At 36.2% G+C, this 22,957-nt stretch overlaps 1 protein-coding gene across 1 annotated transcript in view; it reads left to right on the forward strand.

Moving 5' to 3' along the window:
• The window catches only part of B3glct (beta 3-glucosyltransferase), a 114,671-nt gene that overhangs the window by 42,531 nt on the left and 49,183 nt on the right, over positions 1-22,957 (forward strand). Inside the window, exons 6-9 of the mRNA XM_010623884.2 lie at positions 3,703-3,839; positions 10,633-10,696; positions 16,114-16,233; positions 18,428-18,497. Coding sequence (XP_010622186.1) covers positions 16,186-16,233; positions 18,428-18,497 — 118 coding nt within the window. The 5' untranslated portion in view covers positions 3,703-3,839; positions 10,633-10,696; positions 16,114-16,185. The remainder of the gene's footprint in view (positions 1-3,702; positions 3,840-10,632; positions 10,697-16,113; positions 16,234-18,427; positions 18,498-22,957) is intronic.

Raw genomic sequence — 22,957 nt, forward strand, 5'->3', positions numbered from 1 at the left:
GGAGACCTTAATGAAAAATTACTAAGAAGGGATCAAAATATATTGAGGTATTCATTTTCTTTATATTAAGCTATACTAGCATGATATGTTAAATGGAGTGATTTTCATATTAAGGTTTAATAATTTGATAAAGAGCTGTAGTATTGATTTTTTTTTTTGAAAACCTGTTAAATTTCTCAAACTGAGGTCAGTTACCTTGATACTTGACATTCTCACTGGTAGTGACTTAATGTATCCACAGGCAAAGTATCAAGAAGAAAGCTATTATGTGAGTCTGTGAATCTAAATGTAGTCATGTTAATAGCTTCTACACACATTCTTTTATATCCTGTTGCTGAATTGACCAGAACTAGGGCCCTGGGAGTTATTTAGGATCCAATCACAGTACAATAATGCCCTTAAAAATACTTAAGAGTATTTAAGTACTTTACCTTTCTGCTTTTATATACTGTTTAGGAATAGAGAAACATGGCATTAGTTTGATAAGAGAAAAAATATACAAAACCTTTAGAACTTAGGGTACTTGATTTAAATCACATATTTTAGTTTCTTCAGCCTCTCTGGGGCTTGCTTTATTCATTTAACAAAAACTTTTGAGTACCCATACATGTTAGGCGTACTGGGCAAGACAGCAGTGAACAAAATAAACAATATCTGTACCATCACGGAAGTGGTACTCTTAATCCAGGGAGATAAACAATAAGCAAAAATTCAAATAAATATATGATCTGTCAGATTGTCAGTCTGACATGTCATGATTGTCAGATAGACAAGTGCTAAGGAAAAAAATAATGCAGGCTAGGGGGTAAAAGACAGATTGAGGGTGGACTTAGAAGTTTGTGTAGGCGTTTCAAGGAGTAGCTCACTGAGCTCATATGGCAGAGTCTAAAGGAAGTAGGAAGATATGCTAGGTGCAACCCTTTCCTATATCAGGCTGTCCACTAAATATCTCTGCTTATCTAGAAATCTTGGACTTGATGTGTTCCAAACCGAGCTCTTAATGTCCTCATAAACCTCTTTCATCTTTAGTCCTCCTCTTCTCAGAATTGGCATCAGTGTCCCTCCATCTTTTCATATAAAACATGTAGGATTTGTGGTTGATTCTCCTCCCCCCCTTCAACTAAAAGTTGATCTTCCCAGTGGATCTATTTCCAAAATATCTCTTTCATTTAACTTATCTCCATATTTAATAGTGCTATTCTGGTCAAGGTTACCTTGACCTACACCTCTCTCACCTTGAGTGTAATAGAGGCCCTTACCTGTTTTCTTGGTTTCTGCTCTTGTCAGCCTAATAATCTAGCATTTCAATAATTCAGATCCTGCCACTCTGCTGCTCAAAAACTTCCTTTGGTTTCCCATTCCACCAAAGATATTTTCACTGGATATAACATTGTCAGTTGGCAATAGTTTTCTTCCATTACTATAAAGGTGATGTACCATTGTCTTTACTTTCCATTAATTCTGTTGTAAAGTCAATTGCATATCATGTTTTTGTTCCTTTGAAAGAGGTGTGTATACAGTACCTCTTTCCCTCCCTGGACACTCCCCCAAAACACACCATCTGCTTTAAAATTTTTTCACTATCTTTGATTTTGAGCAGTTTTATCGTTATGTACTTATGTGTGGTTTGCTTTTGTTTGTCCTGATTAGATTTTATAGGGCTTTTTTAATCTATGTCTTGTTGGCTTCAATTAGTTTTAGAAAATTCTAAATTTATTCAGCTATTGCTTTAGTTGGATTCTGTCTCTGTTCTTACTCTTGGTTTCTGATTTCATGCATTGCAGAGCTTTCCTCTGTGTCTTATATTGCTTTGAGGTCTTTTCTTTATTGTCCTCTTTTTTTTTTCTTTTTTGTACATCAATCTGGATTTTTTTGCTGACTTATCTTTCAGATCATGAATCTTCTCTTCCATTGTGTTTAATATCTTTCTGAATTCCTATTAGATTTATTTAGTTTAGGATTTCCATCAGACTCTCCTTTATAAATCCTAGTTGTACAGTTCTCTATCTTTTAATTAAGCATATTAATCATAATTATTTTTTAAAATTTTTGATGACTATAAAGTGTTATTTACCTGTGCATCTCTTTGTTTTTCACCTCCTCTTTTTGTCTTTGTTCTCGTCTTATTTCTTGCTCTGTGTGATAGGTTTTGACTAAATACCAAATATTTTATGTGAAAAATTGTCTGAGATGATAGCAACTTTCTACAGGAGGATGTAGTATTCTGCATTGTGGACCTTGTTTGGATAGATCTGGAGCTCTAGGAAGCCCTAAACAATACTGGTGTCTTAGTATCACAAGACAATGGAAGGTTTTACTCAGATTTTTATCCTCTCTTCTTTTGCTTTCCACTCACTTTTTGTCTTTTGCCCTTGGTTTTTGTGTTGCTGAGATAGTTAAGGGAAAATTTCATCAGAATCTTGGGCTTACTTCTCTGAGATCCCCTAAATGTCCTTGGTAGTCTCTACCCTCTGTCTCCTCAGTCCAAGGAGATAGCAGAAATTCTCAGTTACTGTTTGCTGCCTCATATTCACAGCTGGGGAATTGGCAAATGCCTTAAGTGAAAGAGGCTGCCAATCTGGGTTTCCTGTGAATGTTTTTTCCAGTTCTAGATCTTAACCCTTTCATGTCCTTGTCTGCTTTTCTTATTTTCTGATGTCTTCGGTCATTTATTTTGTATATTTCTTTAGCATATAAACTTGTTTCTAGTGAGAATAGGACTGATCCAGGCTATTCTGTTGTGGTCAGAAGTAGAGGTCTTTCATTGCACTTCGAATCTGTATTTCTTCCCTCTGACACATAAAACATGCCCTGGTCTACTCCTCTTTTATTCATGCTTCCCAATTCTACTCTGTGCTAGATTTTTCTTTTCATTTAGTGTATCAAGATTCTTTCTACCCCAGGGATTTTGCATTTACTGTCTCAGTTGCTTGTCCTCAGATTTTTGCACAGTTGACTCCTTGATACTCTTTTCTCTTTCCTTTCATTTGATATATCTAAGCGGTTTCCTCTCTTTCTAGGGTATCCCCCATTCAGTTACTATATTGATTTACTTAATTTCCATCTCTCCATATAGTATAAGCTATGTTTCTGTATTGAATATTAAATTTTCCATGAATACTTATTGAATGAATAAATAAAATAGGTATGGATTCTTGGAGGAATGTTTCAAGTCTTTCTATGAAAACCTAAGTGGAACATAAAGAACTATGGCTTTCTTCACCATAAATATATATATTGTATATATATATTTTTGTTTTTGTTTTGTTTTGCTTTTTGAGACAGGGTCTCACTATGTAGTTGAGACTGACCTGGAACTCACTATGTAGCCCAGGCTGGTCTTGAACTCACAGCAATCCTCCTGCCTCAGCCCCCTGAGTGCTGGGATTACAGGTGTGTACCACCACGCCCAGCTCATGCTAATATTTTTTATGGAATATTCTAGAAAATACAACTTTTATACATTTATGGTATAATGATGGTTATTCATATTGATGATCTGATCTTTAACTATTTTTATATGTATAAATTATGATGTTATCATAATTATGTGTTTTTCAAATTCTGTAGAAATATATAATTTGTGCTGTCTTATCACCTAAGATATAATTAACTAAAAGTGATGATATGACCTTGTTTCTGGTCTTACATGAAATGGCTTTTTAAAAAAATTACATTTTATGTTTTTTTTTTTTTTAACAGGAGTGGTTTTTAGGAAAAGCATTGCATGATGAAGAATCTACAATAATTCACCATTATGCCTTTTCTGAAAATCCTACGGTTTTTAAATATCCAGATTTTGCTGCTGGCTGGGCCCTTAGTATTCCACTTGTTAACAAGTAAGAATATATTATTAGGCTTTTGTGTGTGTGGATCAGCTTTTACTTCACTGAGCTCTGTTAGTGTTGGATCTCAAGATCACAAATGAGTTTTTCAGCCAGAGGCATGTGATAGAGTGGGAAAAGGGAACTAGGAGCAGAGCCCTAAGGGTTCTTGCTTCAGTTCTGTCAATTTCCAGTCCCCTTAGACAAATCACTCAATCTCTCTCTCCTTCCTCTTACCTGCAAAATAAGGCAAGTAATAAGTTACGTGATTAAGGGAGACCAGGTAAATGCTTTGAGAACTGTGCACATGGAAACATTACCATCGTGAAGGGACCTGGTTTCTTATTATAACTTTGATCCCCAATAAGAAAATGCTTCAGTAAGGTGCCCGGGTTGGGAGCTGATGGCTAATTGTGTGTGTTTGTCTGCACACTTGTACCCTGGCTGGGCAGGAAACAAAGCTGGCTGTAGGTAATTATGCCTAGCTTTCATATGCAGAGCTGCAGTGATGCTGTCTTAGTATACATGATTAAGTTGTATGTAGTTCAGGAGATATAGTTATTGATAGAACCTTGTTATTTTGAATTCTTTAGATTAATTATATATTTGTGGTCTTTAGAGAATGAGAAGTTGTTAAAATATTTTTAATTTTTGTATCCTCAGATATAATATCTCACAAAGTATTCTATTTCCTGGGTTTGGGATTTTGAAGAAACAGAATAAGAGATACCGTGTCATTCATGGCTAGCTAAGAGTTCTTCACTATTACCTTCACAAATCTGTACAGCATAATATTCTCTTTCCCAGTATGAAATCTAAACAACACTACCACAGCACAACCACCCGTGTGGGACTGGGTGTAGCTTAGTGGTGCAGTGTTGCCTAGCATATGTGGACCATTGGTTCCATTTTTAGCACCATAAAGAACAAACAAACTCAAAGTCAGAAACAACAGCAAATCTTATATTTTATTTTTAAAATTTATTTTTAACTGATACGTCCATACATAAAAATTTACATACTAATAGGGTACCATGTGATATTTTTTTTGTTTTGTTTTGTTTTGGTACCAGGCATTGAACTCAGATCCTTGAGCTTGCAAGGCAGGCCACTGAACTGCTGAGCTAAATCCCCAGCCCTATGATATTTTGATATATGCATCTAGTTTGTACTGTATAAACCAGGTTACATATTTCTATCCCCCAAACATTTATTATTTATAGTGAAAAAAAAATCTAAACTCCATTCTTCTAGCTTTTAGAAATATAGTATATAATGATTGCTTGCAGTCACTGTTCTGTACAGTAACACATCAGAACTTCATACTCTTGTCTGGCTGTAACTTATTACCCATTTGGTTAACCTTTCCCAGCCTCCCTCCCACCTACTTTCCCCAGCCTCTTGTAACCACCACTATACACTTGACTTCTATGAGACCAACTTTTTTTTTTTGAAACAGGATCTTGCTGTGTATATCAGGTTGGCCTTGAACTCACTGTGTAGCCCAGGCAGGCCTGGAACTCATGGAAAGTCTCCTGCGTCAGTTTTTCAGGTGCTGAGATTATAGGCATACACCACCACCACTGGCTTGGAGACCAGCTTTTTTATATTCCATATCTTGAGTGAAATCATGTAGTACTTGTCTGGCTTATTTCATTTAACATAATGATTTTCACTTCCAACCATGTTGATGTAAATGACAGGATTTAATTCTTTTTGTTGTTGTTGTTGCTTAATAGCATTTCATGGTATAAAGATACCATGTTCTTTTTATCGATTCATCAGTTGATGGTCACTTTAAGTTGTTTCCGTCTTTTGTCTACTGTGAATAATAACTGCAGCCAACATGGGGGTGCAGATGTTTGTTCAACATACCGATACCATTTCCTTTGGATATATACAGCGTGTAGTGGGGTAGCTAGATTGTATGGTAGTTCTCTTTCTAAATTTTTGAAGAACCACCCAGCTGTTTTTCATACTTTCCTAATGTACATTCTCACCAACAGTGAACATGGGTTCCTTTCTTTCCACATCTTTACCAGCATTTGTTGTCTTTTGTCTTTTTGATAATAGCCATTCTTATGGAAGTGAGGTAATGTCTCATTGTGGTTTTAATTTGCAAGAATTCTTTTTTCCCAGCCTAGCTCAAGCATCCACACACTTTACACTCTCTGTTCTTAGAAGGATCAGGGAAGAAGGGGTGGGAATGCAAGAAGAGATAGTTGCTACCAAATATGCTTGCTATATTTCCTTCTGTTATTTTTTCATGTATTTACTTGCTGCTTTTACTTCTTTGTCTGAGAAATGTCTGTTCAGTTCAGATGCCCATTTTTGAATCGGGTCTTTATATTTGGGGGGAGCTGATTGTTTTGAGTTCTTTATATATTTTAGATAATAGTCCTTTGTCTGAAGAGCAGCTGGTAAAAAGTTTTTCCCACATTGTAGGTTGTCTCTTAGTTCTGTTGATGTTTTCTTTTTCAGTGCAGAAGCTTTTTAATAAGATGAGATCCCAGTTGTTGATTCTTTCTGCTAGTTCCTGTGCTACTGAGGATTTGTTCAAAAAGTCTTTTCCTATGCCAGTGTCTTCAAAAGTTCTGCCTAACTTATCTTCCAGCAAGTTTAGTGTTTCTGTTTTAATATTTAGATCTTTAATCCACTTGGATTTTAGTTCAGTGCATGGTAAAAGATAAGGGTCTAGTTTTAATCTTTGGCAGGTTGAGATCCAGTTTTTCTAACACCATTTATTAAAGAGACTATCTTGCCTCCAGTGAGGATGGTCAGCTCCTTTGTCAAAGATGAGGTAGCTGAGTACATCTGGAGTTGTTTTTGTATCTTCCAGTCTGTTCCACTGATCCTCAGGTCTGTTTCTTTCCTAGTACCATGCTGTTTTTAATCACAGTGGCTTTGTAGTATAATTTCAAATTGGGAATTGTTATACCCGCTGCCATGTGTCTGTTGCCTAGGATGGCTTTTGCTGTTCTAGGTCTCTTCTGGTTCCAAATGAATTTTTGGATTATTTTTTCTAGTTCTGTGAAATATAGTGTTGGAATTTCAATTGGCATTGCATTGAATCTGTATAGCAATAGCATCCAAAAAATGAAGTATCTAGGAATCAATCTAACGAAAGAAGCAAAAGACCTCTACACTGAAAACTACAGCACTCTGAAAAAAAGAAATCGAAGAGGATATAAGAAAATGGAAAAATATCCTCTGCTCTTTGGTAGGATGAATCAACATAGTGAAAACGGCTATACTACCTATTTCCTATTTATCTCTAGTAGTAGAGAACTTCTCCTGCTCTGAAAAGTAAGTGCTTATCCTTTCTGTTTGGGCCAATTTAAGGCACTGTACCAACACATAGAATTTCAGTGGTTTGGTTGGCCCTGACTAATCATGCTTTGACCCTGGAGCCTATTTAATTATTGGACTCAGTATTTAATCAAAATCAGAATTTACTTAAGAAAGAAGAGGAAACTGCATAATATAGACATGAACACTGCTTACTTAGCTGTTGAGTTCTTTTGTTTAATTTCTTTGACTTAGTAGCTCATTTCTGAGGTAAATTAATAATTTGCAGTTACTTATTTTGTTCTGCCCAAGTCATCATGAGAAACTGGATACTTAAAACAAATTTCACGTTATATATTGTCTTAAAGTATTTCCCATCAAAAGTCACCTTTGGCCTAGTAATCCCACATCAATGAGTTGGATAATACTATCCAATGCTCAACATTTCCAGCAAAAGACCCACATGAGGATCATGTAACATTCCCTAGTGATCTGTCTTCATTATTTTATAAAAAGCTTGCATCTTTGAGAAACTCTTTTATTTTTAATTCCCAATAAGATGATTTTCTTCAACTATATGTAATTACAGAAAACTTTTGGTGGTTTTCTTCATTGCTTTTCCACCAGAAAACTTTATTTAAATTGTTTTCCAAGCCGGGTGTGGTGGTGCACACCTGCAATCCCAGCACTCATGAGGCTGAGGCAGGAGGATCACTGCGAGTTCAAGACTAGCCTGGGCTACATAGTAAGTTCCAGGACAGTTTGAACTACCCAGTGAGCCAGTCTCAAAAATAAATAAATAAATACATACATACATACGTACATAAAATAAATGGTTTTCCTTCCTTAACTTGCTCTGTTTGCTCTGTTCATTGATTTACAAGCAAAACTAGAAAAGTGAGTTTGGAAGTTTTACTGGTACTCATTTAAAGGGACTTCAAATCTTTTGTATACCTCCAGTTTAGCTGGTTCTGTCATTAGAAGTGTGCTGTTGGGGGCATGGCATAACAGCTTTTAAATATAAGGATGACTAAGTGCCCAATGGCATGTGAAGAACTGTGTGATCCAAGTAACTAAAATTTCTGGGCTTCATTGGTTTTGGGCATTGTAAGTTACTAAAATGCACAGTTGAAAAAATGTGTGCTATCTTGCTTGATGCATAGGAAAATGAAAAGTACTTACCATTTTTAGGGATTGCTCTTTAGTTTTTCCTGAAAGAAAACTTCTCAAGAACTAAGTGAGAAAAAAACTTGAAAAGTTAAAAAAAAAAAGTACATATTCAAAGTAACAATTTGTGAGTATATTAGGAAGGGTGTGTGAAGCGTAACCATCAGTAGTGACTGTCACGTGCCACTTGGTTTCTGATCGTCTCTGTGCCCTTTGCCTGTGGCAGTAAGCCCAGGTATGATGTTTCCTGTCTGTGGAGTCTGAATGAGATGAATACTTTATGGTCCGATCCAATTTCGAAGGTACATGACACGAATCTAAATTCCAGAGATACCCTGATAAAATTGATTTATGAAAACTGATTACAACTGAGTAGAATTCAAACAGGATAGGATTCCATTTGCCAGAGCAGATTTTTTTCTCCTTTATATATTTTAGGAATATATCTGAGGGTGTAGTTTCTCTGTGACTCTGACCCACTCATTCTGACAGGTCTGTGCACAGATAATGAGCTGGATTGTGACAGTTAGCTCTTGGGCCTTCTTTTGTTGTTCCCTACTGCTAATACATTCCTATCAACTATGAGGCAATGCTTTATAAACATAAATTATAATCTACATTTGTCCCTTTTATCTTTCCTGTAATCAGAAGTGAATTTTTAAAAATTTTAATTGATACATGATTATAATATTTATGTGATATTGTGATACGTATGCAGAATATGTAATGATTACATCAGGGTCATTTCTCTTTTAGCTATCTGGAATATGCAGTAATTATTATTAACTATAGTCATCCTACTGTCATATAGAAAAATAGAACTTACCTGCTAAGTTTTTTTTTTTTTTTTTCCTGGTACCAGAGATCAAACTCAGGACCTTGCACTTGTGAGGCAGGTGGCAGAACCACTGAGCTAAATTCCAGGTCCTGCTAAGTGTACTTTTATACCTATTAACCAACCCTTTCCTATCCCTACTTCCTTTATATCCTTATCTGGTAATCATTATTTTACTATTTAACAAATGGATTGTTAAAGGAATTTTTCATGGCCCAATCAGCGTAAGATATACAGTAATTAAAAATGCAGTACAAATTTTTGAAACTTATTATGACTTTCTTTTAAAAATCACTGTTTTCTTCGTAGTTAAAAATACGTATTAGGGGTTTTATAATTGAAGTTGGTGACCCAGTCAACACTGGGTCAAACAATATTTATATGATATTTAAGTGATTTTGGTAAATACGTAATTTTGTCTCAGTCAGCTAGTAGCAAAAGAATATATAGTCCTTCATTGAGGGAGTTCGTGGTGCTCATATTGTTCAGGAACACTGGGCAGTGCTTTGATACAAAGATATTGTAGTACAGTGAAGGATGTGTGCAGACAAATGTTAATGCATATTATAGGGCTGTGCTTTGTACTCGGGGAACAAAGGAAGTTTTCTTTCTGCTGGGCAGGTCTGGAAGAGTTTCCCAGAGAAAGTGCCCTTGGATTTGGTCTTGAGCTGGAAAAGGTTGCTAAGTAAAGGTTGGCTATAGACACATTAGTCAGCTGTCGTGTGGGGAGGAGCGTGCAGTTGATCGAGTGAGTACTAAGAGGGCAGATGGTGAGGAGAGCTGTGCTGTCAAGGCCAGTCAGGATTTTGAGGCTTTATTCTCTGGGAAAGGAGGCACAGAAGATTTTGTTTTAAAGAAAAAAGTCTCAAATAAAAATAACTTATTCTACACCAGGCATGGTGGCGCATGCCTGTAATCCCAGCACTTGGGAGGCTGAGGCAGGAGGATCGCTGTGAGTTCGAGACCAGCCTGGGCTACATAGTGAGTTTCAGGTCAGTCTCAACTACATAGTGAGACCCTGTCTCAACCCCCCCCCCCAAAAAAAACTTAGTCTACCCCAAATCCACCTTTTTTTCTCTAAAAATACCCCAACCTAATAATCCATTAAGATTATTAAAAGTAGCACTTTTGTTTCTTTATCACGGACACTTTTTTTCTTTTTATCCCCCTCTGTCATTATTTAATGTAAAGGTTATTATGGTCAACAAAGTACATGGTTTTATTTCCCAAAACAATGGATTAGATTGGATTGGGTTGGATTTGATTAGGTTGGAGTGAATGTTATTGGGTAGATGTTGGAATAATGAGTGCTGTATCTGCAACAAGTTTTGCATTCATGTACTGGTCAGCAAACCATTGTATTTTTTAAATTCCTTTTCATCAAGAAAGTTATACTCTTACTTCTATCTTAAAATTTATATTTGTATCTATTTTCAAATCATTAAAAGTCTCAGAAATATATTATTCTTATTTGATACTTTTTCTGGTTAAAAAAAATCAATTGTCTCTATTTTCTAGGCTCACCAAGAGATTAAAGAGCGAATCCCTGAAATCTGACTTTACGATAGATTTAAAACATGAGGTATGTTGGCTTATTTGATTAAAAGTCTTAGTGATGAAGAATTGATCTTGTTGGGGAGGTGTCACTCAGTGGTAAAACACTTGCCTACCATGCACAAGGCCCTGAGTTTGATCCTTAGCAAAATAAATAAATTAATTAATTAAAAGAAAAAATGAAACAAGAAAGAATTTATGTCTCTTAATATAAAAGGTGTTTTGTATTCCCTAACAGTGCATTTTTCCCAACCCGCACATGTGTCATCTCCCCACTGAGGTAATTTCACAGCACTCTGGTGAGTTAGGTCCTTCTATTTTAAGCTAATTTTAGTTATGTAGGTAGAGAAGGAGCAGTGAAAAATCCCAAATCTCACAATTCATGATTCTTTGTTTTTAAAGTAGGTGGGTGGGTCCAGGAATGAATTTCAAAAACCATGCAAAAATGTCATTAAAAATATCTCTGGTCTTAACTTAGTGCTTTGGTTATATGTATGAAGATGTAGACTAAATGTTTGTGTCCACTCACACAAATTTCTGTTTAAGTAGAATTCCTAATGTAGTGGGCTTTGAGAAGTGATTAAATCATGAGGTTGGAGTCCTAAAGAATGGGGTTAGCACCCTGATAAAACAGACCCTAGAGAACCTTTCCCTCCTCCCCCCATGGGCAGATACAGAAAAGAGATGTCACCTGTGAACCATGAAGCAGATGCTTATTGGATGTGGATCTTCCGGCACCTTGATCTTACACTTCCTATCTTCTAGAGCTGTGAGGAATAACATAACATTCCTTGTACGCTACCCTATGTGTGGTATTTTGTTTTAGCAGTCTTAAGAGACTATAAGTCATTTGACTTTGATATGTACTTGTGCTTGGCTCTCTAAAGTAGAGCTGAGCCAATTGATCCCAAGCATGCAACTATGGTGTGCCATGCTGGGCCCCTGGTATTCAAGATTCCTTGTATTTCTTGGTTATCTTGAGCAGATGACTATGTGTCCTGCCACTAATTGCTCCAAATAGCCAGTAAGCCAAGTTCCTGTTTTCATTCATGGACTTGCCTGATTATCTAAAGCAGTCTCACTTTTCACTCTGCAGGAATAAGTATCTAAGGACATTGAGGCGACTCTTGACCTGTTACTCAGTTCATCTGCATGGTCAGCCTTCCATAAGTGAAAAGCACACACTCAAGAAGATGTTTTTTACTTCTGGGGCGTTTTAAAATGATGAAACAGCTTATTTGAGGACAAATATACTTTAAAAAATTATTCTGTTCTATGAAAAGGAAAGAATGACTTGTCAAAAACCAGACTAGAACTATTTAGTGAAGAATCAGTTCTGAAATAAATATTTAGGCTTGAGAATTTATGAAATGTGCTAACATATGTGAAAGATACAAAGATCACTTAACAAAATGCCTGTGCAGCTCACTTTGTTGAAGAGAGAAAATAGTATCAGTTGCTTTGAGGTTATCTATACATTTCTCTTCAGTGGGTGAACCCCTTTGGTAAAAGATATGGAGAGAATTTCATGCCCCTAAATTAGAGAGCCTATGTTCTCTATTTTCTATTTATGAAAATTTGGCATGAATTAGACCATAATGTAAGTAAAAAAAATTTGAATGATTGCTATGTAGACCATAGTAATACTAAGATACAACAAAGACAGTAATAACACACCTAAGTATATTTAGTCACAAAGAAAAATGTATTTTTTAGGAAGTGGGTCATAGTTTAAAAAAAAAGAAAGAAACTGAGAGCAAGTACTTTGGAATTCTCCTTCTTACTTTTCGTTATATTTTATGACATATGAATGTATTTCTGAATAACATGTAGTTTTGCACCTTTTTAGGTTTTATATAAATAGAATTGCATCATGAATTATAGACTGATCTGTTGTTAGTGTATGCAGCTCTAGTTAACTTATTTTCACTTCTATGACTACTATTTGTGATCTCTTACCATATGTGACCATGCCAACATTCATTCATTTTATTTTTCCTTTTAGTGGACTTCTCAATGGCTCTTGTCTTTTTGCTGTTTATGAACATTGTTTCTATGGATATTTTGATGTGTGGTATGATGATCATCTCTAAGGCAGAGGCATTTAAATATTTTTTCTTTTTTTTATTGCTGCATGTTTGCTGTACACAATGTTTACATTTCTTCTATGGAGTTGGTACATATACATAATATTTTTCTTTGTGACATGGTGTCTTTGTGATTTGTTGGGCCTGGGATTTAGCTCAGTGGTTCTACCACCTGCACCTCAAGAGCACAAGGTCCAGAGTTCGATCCCCAGTACCCCCCCAAAAAATAGGTATATAATTTGTTATTGTGGTTTTCCTTATTGATTTCTAGCAGTGTTTTTGTAGTCTGTATCGGTCTACAGGCTTAGTATATTGCAAGTCTTTAGGCTTAGTACATTGCCTACCTCACAGTCAGTTTTCACATAGAGGAAAGGATGTATAGTCTCTAATATGGGGCTATAATAGTCTCTCTCATCACTGATTAAAGAATGAATTAATTTTACTATACAGATATTTTCCTTTCTTCTTTCTTTTTCCTTTTTTCCCATTGTTTCCTCTTTTGGGGGGGCTGATTTATCATTTACTAAGGGAGCAATGTGGAAATCTTCCACTATTAGAGTAGATTTGACAGTGACTCCTTGTGGAACTGTCTTGCTTTCTGTACTCTGAGACTATGTTAATTTACTTTGCTAGTTTAGAATTGTTACATCTTCTTAGTAATCTGCCATTTAGATTAATGCTCTGTGTAATTTTTTTTTTTTTTTTTTTTTTTTTTGGTACCGGGGATTGAACTCGGGTCCTTGCCCTTGCAAAGCAGGCCACTGAACTGCTGAGATAAATCCCTGGCTTTTTTTGTTTTGTTTTGTTTTTTGAGACATGGTCTCACTGTGTAGTTGAGATTGACCTGGAACTCACTATGTAGTCCAGGTTGGTCTCTAACTCATAGTGATCCTCCTGCCTCAGCCTCCCGGGTGCTGGGATTACAGGCGTGCACCACCACACCTGGCTCTGTATAATTTATTGGCATAAATATTTGTGCACTGGCTTTCTTGGGCTTCATAATCATGTTTCATTTTTTTCTTTTAAACTTTTTAAATCCTTATTTTTAGATGCATTTTTAAAAAGGGTATGCTTTTCCCCCCTTGGTGTCATAATTGTGATCTGAAGACCACACATTTATATTTTACATTGATTATGGTTACTAATATGTTTGGATTGATTTCTATCACTTTATCCACTCCCTCCCTTTCTCTCTACTTTTCTTTTTAAATGTTTTTTGCCTTTTTAGTTTTAGTCCATATTTTGCTTCCTTTATTAGTTTGGAAGTTGAATCTCTCTGTCTGTACTTTATAGGTTATGTAAAATGTTTTCACATACATTCTTAACCTAACAATGGCTAGTTAATCAATATCCAGAGAATTAAAGGGCATTAGGGTAATTTAACACTGATTGTCTCCCTCTCAATTCATATGCTATTATTGTTCAGTAGTTTGACCTCCATCCCCTATTAGTTATTTTCATTACTTTAAGGAGTTAAACTTCGTATTACCTTCACCATGTGTTTGTCAGCATCTTTGGGACCATTCAGTCTTTTTTTTTTTTCCTTCTGGTACTTGAGATAGAACTCTGGACCTTGCACTTGCGAGGCAGGAGGCAGAACCACTAAGCTAAATCCCTGGCATTCAGTATTTATTTTTAGATCTTCTTGGGATCACTTTAGTTCTTTCTGAAATACATCCTTGAGAATCTCATATTCTCACTTCTTTTCCTTTAAACATCCTCATTCCATAGTTACATCACGTGTACAATTCTCTATTGCCAGTCATTCTTGCTGAGCACAATGATATGATTCCAAGGCATTCTGGTTACTAATGTGTTGTTAAGATCAGTCTTTAGTCATTAATGTGGTTCCTTTTTAGGTGATCTGTCATTTTGTATCTGCTTTTAACACTCTTTGACTTTAGTGTTCTGCACTATTAGTGTGATATATCTAAATGTGAACTCTTGTGTAATCCTGCTTAGGATTCATTGGTCCTTTCTATAATAACATTAGTAAGCAACCCTTTGAAAAGTCTCAGCCATTGTTTTTTGAGCTATTTTATCATCCTTGTTCTTTATCTCCTTAAGGAACTTCAGATATATCTTAGAAATATGGATTTTGTCTTATATGTTCCATTTTTATTTTTCACTGTGTTATCTTTTAGATAATTTGAGGGGCTTTATTTCTTAGATCCCTTATTTTTTATTTGGCTGTATCTAATATGCTATTCATCCTAACCATTATTATTTTCATGTTCTTTATTTCAAGTGTTGTATTCAGTTGTTTTTCAAATTTACTTTCTTGCTTCATATTTACTTGCTTCAAATTTACTTTCTTGCTTACCTTGTAAAGGTTTTTATTTTATAAAAATATGTTAAGTGTAGTAGTTTTATAGTCTATATTTGATAATTCTAACACGCAGTCTTATGGGCCTGATTGTTGTGCCTTCCGGCTCTTGTTCATCATCTCATTTCTTCATACTTTTTGTGTACTTGCTATAATTTTTTTCGTGGTATTCTTGTTTTCCTGAAACTTTATTTTGGCAATTGTCTGACCTACATTAAGGTTTTAGGTTTCTTAATGTAAGGATTTGTGTTAGTTTCTGCTTGCTGCTGGCAGGTTACACTGTACTGATTTAGTACATCGTTGTACTGTGCTGACTTTACTGCATTGGACATGTTTTTAAGCCTTACAAACCCAGAAGCCTAGCTTTTGGTCACAGAATTTTAAGAAGAGATTTAGAGGTTATTTTGCCCTTCATGTATGGAGCTCCAGTGACCCAGCTTTATATTACTTTGCCTCATCTTGGGGCATTCAATTCACTGTCATCAGAACCTCTGTGTTTTCAAAGGTCACCTGGCGCCTACTGGCAAAACCACCTTTGGTGCCTTTACCCCAGGCTTTCATTTTTACAGTTTTGTCCTCACAGCTTCCATACTTTTGGATATGTTTAGCAGTACATTTAAAATAAGTTTAAAGACATGTTAGTTAATATTTTTTATATTTTCAGCAAGTCGGCTGATTAGGGTATGTAACTATTGGACTATAGGAAACTCTGTAGAGCTCCAATACTATTTCCTTATATCTGTCTCTGCGGTGTTTTAGAGTATGTTCTTCCCTGCAATTGCTTATCACCACTTTGGAATATTTTGGAGATTAGAGTATTGATTAGTGATTGTTTGTAGACAATAAAAGATCAGACTGATGTGTATGACATTGCTATTTTTAAGTTTAAAAATCTGGTTAAATATTGACAAATTGATATGGTTCAATCTAGCACTCTTTCTGGAAGGTGTTTTCTACTTTCCTTGAGATACTTATGTTTTTATACTTGTGCTAGCCAGGTTCCTTCCTCATGCTGGTCTCTTGTCTTGCTAGATTGCCCTCTACATCTGGGACAAAGGTGGAGGACCTCCCCTTACCCCTGTGCCCGAGTTTTGTACAGAAATTATGGACTCACACTGTGCTACCACATTCCATTCTTTTCTGCCACTTTGTGTAAGTAAAGAAAAGGTTACTTACCTTGCAGACCAAAGGAAAATTTGTATACTATCCATTACATTGTCCTAGTACTTTGCATACTAGAAACAAACAGCGTTTGCTTAGGCCAGACCAAAACCCCATATCATGCACTTAGGGATAATCTGGTAGGAACAAGGTATTGATACCCATCTTCCATAAGAGACAAGAGGCAGGCACAGAGAAGTTACCATTACCACACCTATGCCTAGCTGCTCTTAACTTGAAAGCCAATACCTGGGAGCCAAGAAGTGGAAAGAAGGAAATCAAGTTTATTAAAGAGCTGGCATCCTGAGAAGATGGGTGGCATTTTGCCTCAGATTCCCTCTTGGGGAGCTCAGAGTACAAAAAGGTTTTATAAAGAGGGAAAGGAGGAACACAGCACAGTGGGCACTAAGTACTGAGTAGGATCTCTGTCATCTAGGCCATCTGTCTTTTTTGTAATGGACCTTAACGTGGGGCTAGTTCCTATACTTCTTTGGATATATTTTTTCTGCAAGTTGAATTTCACAATAATGTGTATGTTTTATGTTTCTTGATGCACAGAATTAAAGAACAAGGAGGTACATACATATTCTGATGTTATCTAAAGGTCACCAAATAGTATGGCTTCTTTGAATATAAAGAAAGATTATTTATTTATTTATTTTTTGGTGCCAGGGATTGAACTCAGGCCCTTGCGCTTGAAGGCAGGCGGCAGAACCACTAAGCCAAATCCCTGGCTAAAGAAAGATTATTTAGCAGTTAACATCTTAATCATTTGGGTACAGCTTTTCTTTAAAATTAAGAAGGATGAGCAAAAGGTGGCAGAACAAAGAATGACTCTGCCAAAAATAACTCCCAAAGCAGCGGCCATCATTAAATCAGATGCTTCCTTAAGCAAACACAGCAAGAGGGAGGGCTGAGAAGGGTATGTCTGGCACTTTGTCAGACTGTTCACAGTGGTGTGCCCGGGGTTATTTTTCTATATTAATGATGCAACATATGTTGTTGGGATTTTTATCCTGCTTCTTAGAGAGGGAATTTTAAACATTTTCTGGGATATCCAAGTTTTCCCCATAAGGTAGGTCCATTATCTTTACGATCTCAGCAGCAGATCCTGCTTTAGAACTCACCTAAAACTATCCAGACCTTGTTCTGGCAGGCCTGTGGTCCTGTCCTCAGAATGAGCCTGAAGACCCTGAAACTCACTAGGTTGTTGACAGTTTTTTCTCATAAGGGGAAAGTATATTCACCAACCTCAAACAGTGTGTGTTATTCTCAAATCAGTCACACAGAAGGCTCTATGTGCCATATTGAAAGACACACACACACACACACCCCACAGTGTGACAGCAGAGGTGATTGATATTGTTTGCAGTTTCTAAGAAGGAAACCAAACTTTCTAAGCATAATGCTTGCCAGCTCTTTAATGTTCTTCCCAGGACCTTGAGCAATATGACAGAGCTGACGTTAGGTGTTACTTTGAACCAGCCCAAATGATGGAATAGTCACTACTGAAAGTTTTTATAGGTCTGAGACAGATAATAAAGGGGGCAAAACACCCCCCCTACCCCCATGAAGCAATTGAATGCCTGGGGATGCTTTATAGATAAATCCCTCTGCCTGCTTCTTTTTATCTGCATGACCCTTTCCCCAGGTGTTTTAAGTAATCTTACCTTTGGCAGAGGACAGAACATCCTTAGCCTACACTTGGAAAGCCAAAAAAGGGTTCATAAAATAACTTTCAACATCAAAGTAAAGCTGGACCCAGAAAAGTGAGTCATCTTTTATTTTTTCATTAAATTATCTCCCTATTTCTTTGCCTTTGTCAAAATCTTCACCATCTGGGAAAAGGAGTGAAAGGATAGCTAAGATTGGTCACCTGCTATATGCTTAATAAATTGTGGTAATAATATCTCCTTGATGGTGGTTATTCTTTCCATTTTCAAGTGTTTTAAGAGATTTGTTACCATGATGGACCATTAGTCTGGTGAGCTAGGAAGCAGGTCCAGAGATTATGCTGTCAGCCTAATTATAGTACCGTTTTTTCCTCTAAAACTAACTTAGCAAATAAGTTTGATATCCTTGACATGGGTTAATTTAAACCCTAGAGTTTGTAAGATCTAATGTAAGCATAAAGTTAAGAAGATGTTGACTCATAAATACATGTATTTTTTTTCTTGCTTTTTAGGGAAAACCAGTGAAGAAGGAGGATATTTTTGTTGCAGTAAAAACATGCAAGAAATTTCATGGTGATAGACGTACGTTCTGGGTTATTTATTTTTATGGAACTTTAAAATCAAGCTGCCTTTGCAGCAATGTACAAGCCAGGTAGAAATTTAAGCAAGAAAGGGAATAATGGAATAGCTCACTGAAATGAAAATTGTTATTTAATCAATATTTCCCATCTCACCACTTTAATCACCAAGATCTATTAGGAGGGACAATTTTGTATTGAAACACAAGTGGCCAAAGCTCTTCTAAGTACTGTTTACAGCACAGTTTTAAACTGAAAATGGAAAAGCTCAGCTGTGGCTATCTTGGAGACAATATGTGCCTAACAGTCCATTTATAAAACTGTGTCCATTGTGTTCAGGCATAGTCTCCAAATTCTAAGAAGAATTTGAGGTGACTTCAAGGCAACAGAATGTCAACAAAGAATATTTTTTTGAAGGCTATTCCTTTTTTAAAAAAATATTTATTTCAAATGCAGCTGTTGGTACTTTTCAATAAAGATGCATATTTGCTTGGGAGTAGATATATTGGAGAAAAGGAAAAACCCACCTTAGAGACAGTGACCTTGCATGCAGGTGAATGTTATTTTGATTTATTCTTGGTGTCATTAGAAAATTCTGCTAGTTATGGTGGTAATTTTTTTAAAAAGTCCATCCTAAATATAAATAAACATACTTTCTCTCTTCTTACACTTTACTTCAGACACACTTTTCTGATATTGAAAATTAGGCAGTCTTTTTCATTTTCTAATTTTAGCATATTTTTAATTGATTCCATGAAAAGGCTGTTGATTTCACCAAGGGTGTGATATTTATGTAGGAGGGATTTCTAAACCAGTTGTCATTTTTATGGAATTGGAACAATGAGGGAAATTCATTTATAAATTTTATGTGATAACATGATGTATATAAATTATATTTTAAAAGGGAATATATTTCCTAAATAAAAAATGTTATAGTTTTGGACTATAGTATTGCTTAAGTCATCAACATGAATTGAAATCTACCTCTAATCAATAATATTCTAAATGTGCATTAACCATAAACATTCATGTTTGCCTGAAATAGTTAATGTCAATCTTCAAATCCTATTAAATCTGACTAAATAAATATATACGTTCATTATACAGAAAGTCCTAATACTATAAGGGTCAATTTAGCAATTAAAGATTTTCATTTATCAGCAGAAAACAGGAAGATATGTCTTTTGCAAAAGGGAAGGGAATCATGAGATGCAGAGAAGGAAATGGAGATGAAAAAAGAATTAAAATATGTTTATGTCCCCCGTGAGTGATGCAAATGTACTGATAAAAATCTAAAAAAGATTCTTATTTATCATAAATTTGACCTAAATTTAATATCATTTTGCTTTTGTCATAGTCTAGAAGAGCTTTGTAGAATCAGTTTGATAAATACCTTTTTTAGTGGTGGTGGTGGTAGTACTAGGGATTGAACCCACAGCCTTATCCTATTTTTATTTTTTATTTTGAGATAAGAGTCTTGCTAAATTGCTAAATTGCCCATGTTGGGCTCAGGCTTGTAATCTTCCTGCCTCTGGCTCCTAGAGTGCAGGGATTATAGGTGTGTGTCACTAGGCCTCGAGGGCTAAAGATCTTTTTTAAAAAGGTGTTGGAGAAATGAACAAGGCTGCTTTCTGTTTTCTTTTTTGTAGTAAGCAGAAGTATTTGAATTGATTTGATTAATCTTGAAAATGGCCTGTGATTGTTTTTGTAATGTTGATGTTTTATAAGTGTTGATAGTGTTGCAAAATTCTAAAGGAACAAAAGAGACCAACTGGGAATCAGGAAGATTTATTAGGTATACACCTGACCCAGCTGAATTTGTATATGTAGTACTGGGCCATTGAACAAAGAAAAAGTTTCAGATTTATGCATTTAGCCAAAAGGAAGGGTGTTCTTTCTATTGAGGCAGTCAATGAGTTTATTCAAACGGGACAAGGCAGACAGTTTAGTAATTTAGCCTTGTAAGAAGACAGTGTCTTATGAATCATATATGAACAGAATGTCATAGACTTTGTTTACAGAACATAGCTGTATAGTTCCTTGGGGGTTATTAAACTTAATGACTGTACCTTATCAGTATCAGGGGGACGTGAGTAGTTACATTGGAAAAAGAGAGGGACCTGAGTGGGGAGCTGCTAAGACTACTTTCAGCTAGGAGAACTGATTTTCTTTTAAGTTCTGCTTTATAATCTCTACTAGAGGTATCTTTGTTAGTTTTATTTGTCATAGGGGAGTGTTTAGCATAACCTACTAAGAGGTTGGTACTTGGTTAATGCCTTCAGTTGAATGATAGTATGTCTATCAGTCTCTGTGGCCAACTGAGTGTTTCTGACAAGTAAAAGAAGAGAAGCAAGGAAAAATTATAAGGAGATAAAAAACATGTTATCATTGTGATTCTATGTTGATCTTCAAGTTTCAGCTATGCATGGACTAGTCAGCTTCTGGCATGACCAGAGCAGAGCTTTTTTTCTTCAGGTTTCTGCTGTATGTAAATTAGTCAGCTTCTGGGCTGTCTAGTGCAGGGCAATTGTTTCTGGTAGTGGCCTGATTTTATCATGGGATTACTAGTTTTGGTGGTCTGAATCTTGCTGGTTGATCTATTTATCTTGGGCTGTTGACTGTGGTAGATCTAAGACACAGTTCTTGTAACTTTAACTGAAGTGGGGGTGGACAGATTCACAGTATGAGGCCCATGCAATATGGGCCCTACAGTTGGATTTTATTTATTTATTTATTTATTTATTTATTTATTTATTTATTTATTTATTTATCCATTCATCCCAAACAAAGTTTCCGGGTTTGAATGGGTATACTGGGATTGTTTAGTTTATGGGCATTTTTCTCTTGTACCCACCTGTAGATATGTTGTGGAGCTATTTTTAAAACCTGTATTTATTTTCTCAGGGACAGTTTTTTTTTAGTTTATAAAGATTACCCTCAGTTTGACCTATGATTGGGCATGGCCAGCTGAACAGAATCTCATAAGGTAAATACCCTTATGTTTGGTGGGGACGTACTGAACACGGAGGTTGACCGTGGGCAGGACTTGATCTAATTTCTTGAACAGCTACGTGGTCTCTTGGACTTTCTTAGCTATGAATGCTGGCCCATTGTGTTACCCTAAGGTCAGGGGTCGTCTAAATCTTGGGATGATGTACCTTAACAGCATCTTGGGCATCTCTTGTGTCTTTGTTTGGGTGGGGAGGCTTTAATCTATTTTGAGAGGGTGTAGGCAAGCATCAACGTAGCCACCAGGTCGAAGCAGTTTAGTAAAGTCCATAAGCAGATTTTTACATGGGGCAGCTCTTAAGCTTTGGAATTTTTATCATCATTGCTGTTGTCATTTTCTGGGCCATACTTTTACATTGTACACATTGCTCCAAATGTAGCTTTGGTCAATTGGTAGATCTCAGCTTAGTTTGGCACCCTGTTCTGTTTTGTATCCGTGTCTTTGCCCCATGGTGATTTATGTCTGTAAGTGCTGCTGCCAACATTTCTGTGTTTTTTTTGTTTTTGTTTTTGTTTTTGTTTTTCAGCCTCTTACCAGCCTCTCGTTTAGTTTCTTGGCTAAATTCTGCCAGCAAAACCTTCTAACTGTTGTAATTTCTGCTTGATGTCTTCCTGAGCTTGTTTCACAAAGATTATATTTACCATGTACTGATTTTTAGTGGCCTTGGGGTCAAATAGGGTATGGAGCCAGAACACGTCACAAAATCTGTTAATAAAGCTGGCTTGGACTTTTATGTTTCCTTGAATTTCTGAGATCTTTCTTATATTTATTGTCTTGTTTCTGCCCTCTATGAGACCTTGTACTTCTGTAAGAGTTGTAATTGCTTTGCATTGTTTGGATCCCAATTTGGGTCAGCCTCTGGGAATTGATCCTGAGCATATGCTTGTACATTTAACACACCCTCTAGGGTATTGTTTTCTAACCAGCAGGTGGCTGCTTGGGTCACTCTCCTTCTCTCCTCAGTGTTAAACATCATCTGAAGGAGCTGTTTTCAATCAGGCCAGGTTGGCTTATGTGTCTGGAAAATGGATTGCATCAAACCTATGAGGGCTTGAGGCTTTTCCATAAAGGAGGGAGTATAATGTTTGCAATTTAGGAGATCAGTGGTTGAGAAGGGCTGGTAGAACAAGGTCCATTGTCCCCCTTGAATTTGGCCTTCTAATCATAATAGATGGGCCCCCTAGTTTCTCAGAGAGGTGTCTGTAAAGCTTTAGTTTGGTCCTATTGGAGGCAGCTTATTTGACTATCTGGGCTTTCTCTATCTTTTTCTTGAGGCATTGACTCTGTTTTTTTTTCCTCTCAGGCAGGGTATGAAGCTTATTGTCATTTGATTCTGTCAATCTGTGGGATGGCCTTGGCAACAGGGCATAAATTGGAGAATTTCCTTTAGGGGAGAGATTTTTTTCATCTTCTTGCTGTTCTTGTAGAACTTTTTTTTTTTTTTTTTTTTTTTT

Source organism: Fukomys damarensis, unplaced genomic scaffold (genome assembly GCF_012274545.1).
Source record: "Fukomys damarensis isolate Sample0158 unplaced genomic scaffold, DMR_v1.0_HiC HiC_scaffold_38, whole genome shotgun sequence".
Classification (NCBI taxonomy): domain Eukaryota; kingdom Metazoa; phylum Chordata; class Mammalia; order Rodentia; family Bathyergidae; genus Fukomys; species Fukomys damarensis.